Raw genomic sequence first — 3,274 nt, 5'->3', positions numbered from 1 at the left:
TGCCGTGTCTTTTCTAAATAAGCAAGTCCTATCTAAGCATTTCGATAAACACTTGCCGAATGACTTTCTCAAATGTGTAGTGCAAATAAACTTTGTATTTACATCTTTCGTTAACTGTTAATCATATTTCAGTCCCGCATCTATGTTGCCTGTGGATTTAGGAGTATGCCCAAGCATGGCAAGGTTAGATTGCATTAGAGGACACTAACAAGAGTTTAACGAAGAAAGTCACGGCTAGCAAGTACCCAGCATATATCAACGTAGAGAAAGTCAAAGGAAATGCCCGAGCAAAGTACAAACATCCTATATTACGTGTAACACAATGAGCCAACCAGCTCACGCGGAAGAACCAGATACTCTAAGGAACAGCTCTTATTGAACGTGTGATAAGCACACGACATATATGTTCATTGAAGAACGCACGCTCAGTTCTCGGTGGGGGGCTTGTGCGGTGGCTTGTGGTGGGGCGGCTTCTCTCCCTTTCCCTTCTTCGGCTCCTCACCTTTCTTGGGCGGCTTGTGCTCAGGAAACGGTTTCTTTGAGTCCTCTTCCACCTCCTCTACGAGAATGTGTCCCTCGTGGGGTGGCTTGTGCTTTGGGGGCGGCTTCTCTCCCTTTCCCTTTTTTGGCTCCTCGCCTTTCTTCGGCGGCTTGTGCTCAGGGAATGGTTTCTTAGAGTTCTCTTCGACCTCCTCTACGAGAATGTGTCCCTCATGTGGTGGCTTGTGCTTTGGTGGCGGCTTCTCTCCTTTTCCCTTCTTGGGCTCCTCACCTTTCTTGGGTGGCTTGTGCTCAGGGAATGGTTTCTTAGAGTCCTCTTCGACCTCCTCTTCGAGAATGTGTCCCTCGTGTGGTGGATTGTGCTTTGGTGGCGGCTTCTCTCCCTTTCCCTTCTTGGGCTCCTCACCTTTCTTGGGCAGCTTGTGCTCAGGGAATGGCTTCTTCGAGTCCTCTTCCACCTCCTCTACGAGAATGTGTCCCTCGTGGGGCGGCTTGTGCTTCGGTGGTGGCTTGTCGCCTTTCTTTGGGGTTTGTGCTCGGGAATGGCTTCTTGTCATCGGCTTCCACTTCCTCGGCAAGCAAGTGGCCGGGGTGGTGGGGCGGTTTCTTGCCGGGAAATGGCTTTTTGTGGGAGTCTTCCTTTTCAACCTCCTCGACTAGAATGTGCTCGTGAGGGTGGCCATGGTGTGGGGGCTTTTGTTTAGGGAATGGCTTGTGCGAGTCCTCAGCTTCGACAGTCTCCAAGAGACGGCGACCACCAGGGTGGTGCTTGTGGTGGTGTTTGTGGTGTGGTTTATGCTCTTTTTCGAAAGGGTGGTGGCCGTCGGAGAGGACGGCAGCGGCGAAAAGCACCGCTCCCAGGAGCAAAACTAGCAAGTACCTGGAAGACATTGTGTCACTAGTTTCAGAGAAGAGGATGTGTGAGAGAGAGCCGATGGTGTGGGACTGGAGTGAAGGGAGCGTCTCAATTTATAGTGATTTTCGGGACTATTGTCGTCGTCAGCGAGCACGTCACTGGATCTTTGGATTTTTCTTTTAGTAAATTTCTTAAATTGACCATGATTTTGATAGGGCCCCACTCGCGCTTTCCGACCACTGAGATTGATTCAATAGGACAGGGTAAATGAGACGGCACATTGAAAAAGAAAGTGAGCTGCTGTACTGGGCCCCACTTGCCATATTACTCTCTAATCGAATGTCTAGTCCAATTTTGCAACGTGCGAATCCATCTTTGAGTGGACAAATTTTCATGAAGAGCGTCGCTTTATGCTTACACTTACCAATTTTGTGTGTGTGAAATTGTCGTATATCATGCCTATTCAAAATTGTCCATGTAAATTATTTTTCCTATCATTATGGATTTGAGAAGAATCATGACTTCACGTCAATGCATATAATGCGTGACTCCCAACAAATGTAGCTGGTATGAAAGTGAAATTTTTATCAATGTCACATCAACGTGGTATTTACGTAATAAAAGTTCTTCACTAGGATTCACTACCCAGTTTGAAATCGTGACGGTGAATATCATATTATATAAATAATGTTCCCATGTTATCAGTAAACGCATCCCATGACACGATAAAATCCTAAAACACCTACGCACGTTGCACAACCAGTATATAAACGAACAATCATAGGTTTTTCTATTTCGAAGTTGGCAAGACCCATTTCTTCATTTCCAACATCAGCGCGGTGGATTAAAAAAGAACCCCACATGGGGCTGAGAAATAAATAAAGCAACCATTGATTTTTTCGAGGCTCTAGATTTAAAGAACTTGAATTGAGTATGTGGCATTCTGATGCGACTTAATTAATTTCTAATCTGACGTCACTGCCGATATCAGTTAGGACAGTGGTGACCTTCAACTTGCACCGACAAAGAAAAATAAATTGTGAAGACAACCTAGATTGAGTTATAACCGGGCGAATAAAAATTAGGTTGATACGTACTTCTTAACTAGTGGCACTTCGTAGACTTCTTGTGACTTCGTATTATAGTTGCACATGCCACGTCTTGGTCCACGATAAGCATGCATAGCTACAAGTTGATGGTAACCTTTGACAATCCATACATGTGTGGCAATTCCAAAAATTTGGAATCGGTACTATGCAAGTAGGTTCCACTCACCCACTTTGCAACTGGCGGTTTAGAATCTGATTTAGAAACTCAAACCTTACTACTTTCTTATTTCTCATATTACAACCTCTCCTCATTCTCCCTCTCTCTTGAATAGAGAATATAACACAACTTTAAAAAGAAAAAGGTTGTAAGTAAAATTGGAACATAAATATTTTAAAATAGTTTATGATAAAAAAAATAAAGGAAAAAAGACGCTGGAATTTCCTGAAAGACGCTGGAATTAGACCAGACAAACATGGTAGGTTTCATAGTTTACAAGGTAGGTCCCAAATTCCAAAAACTAAAAATCGGACTTAACATGATAGGTCCAAATTCGAAGCCTACCTATTATGGAAAGATCAGCCTTAGTGGAAATTGGGTGTCGCGACCTAATTTTTCAGGGCAATCCTAAAGTATAGGTTAATGGATTACTAAGTCCGAAAACTTGGCACGGACCCTCCCAAGTCCTACCAATCGCGACTTGATAGAAATTAACTCATTTAAACATGCAATTTCAATTTGGAGCCGCCACTAACCAATGAGGGTGGTTAGAAACCCAAGTAAAGTATAGGAGAATACTTTACTATTGCGAACTGCAGAGATTCAATAAGTCCGGGGGACATGGTTACGCTAGATTAGTCTAACGCCCTT

General features: G+C 44.0%; 1 protein-coding gene across 1 annotated transcript; it reads right to left on the bottom strand.

Annotated features, from left to right (window-relative positions):
* Positions 1 to 425: 425 nt before the first annotated feature.
* On the bottom strand, positions 426 to 1,058 carry LOC104417227 (early nodulin-75). Its single transcript, XM_010028537.2, has one exon. It carries the CDS (start codon positions 1,056 to 1,058, stop codon positions 426 to 428), a length of 633 nt encoding a protein of 210 aa, XP_010026839.2.
* Positions 1,059 to 3,274: the final 2,216 nt, after the last annotated feature.

This window comes from Eucalyptus grandis, chromosome 3, assembly GCF_016545825.1.
Source record: "Eucalyptus grandis isolate ANBG69807.140 chromosome 3, ASM1654582v1, whole genome shotgun sequence".
In the NCBI taxonomy this organism is placed as follows: domain Eukaryota; kingdom Viridiplantae; phylum Streptophyta; class Magnoliopsida; order Myrtales; family Myrtaceae; genus Eucalyptus; species Eucalyptus grandis.
Note: the sequence above shows the minus strand (reverse complement) of the source record. Positions and strands in the feature narration are given on the sequence as shown.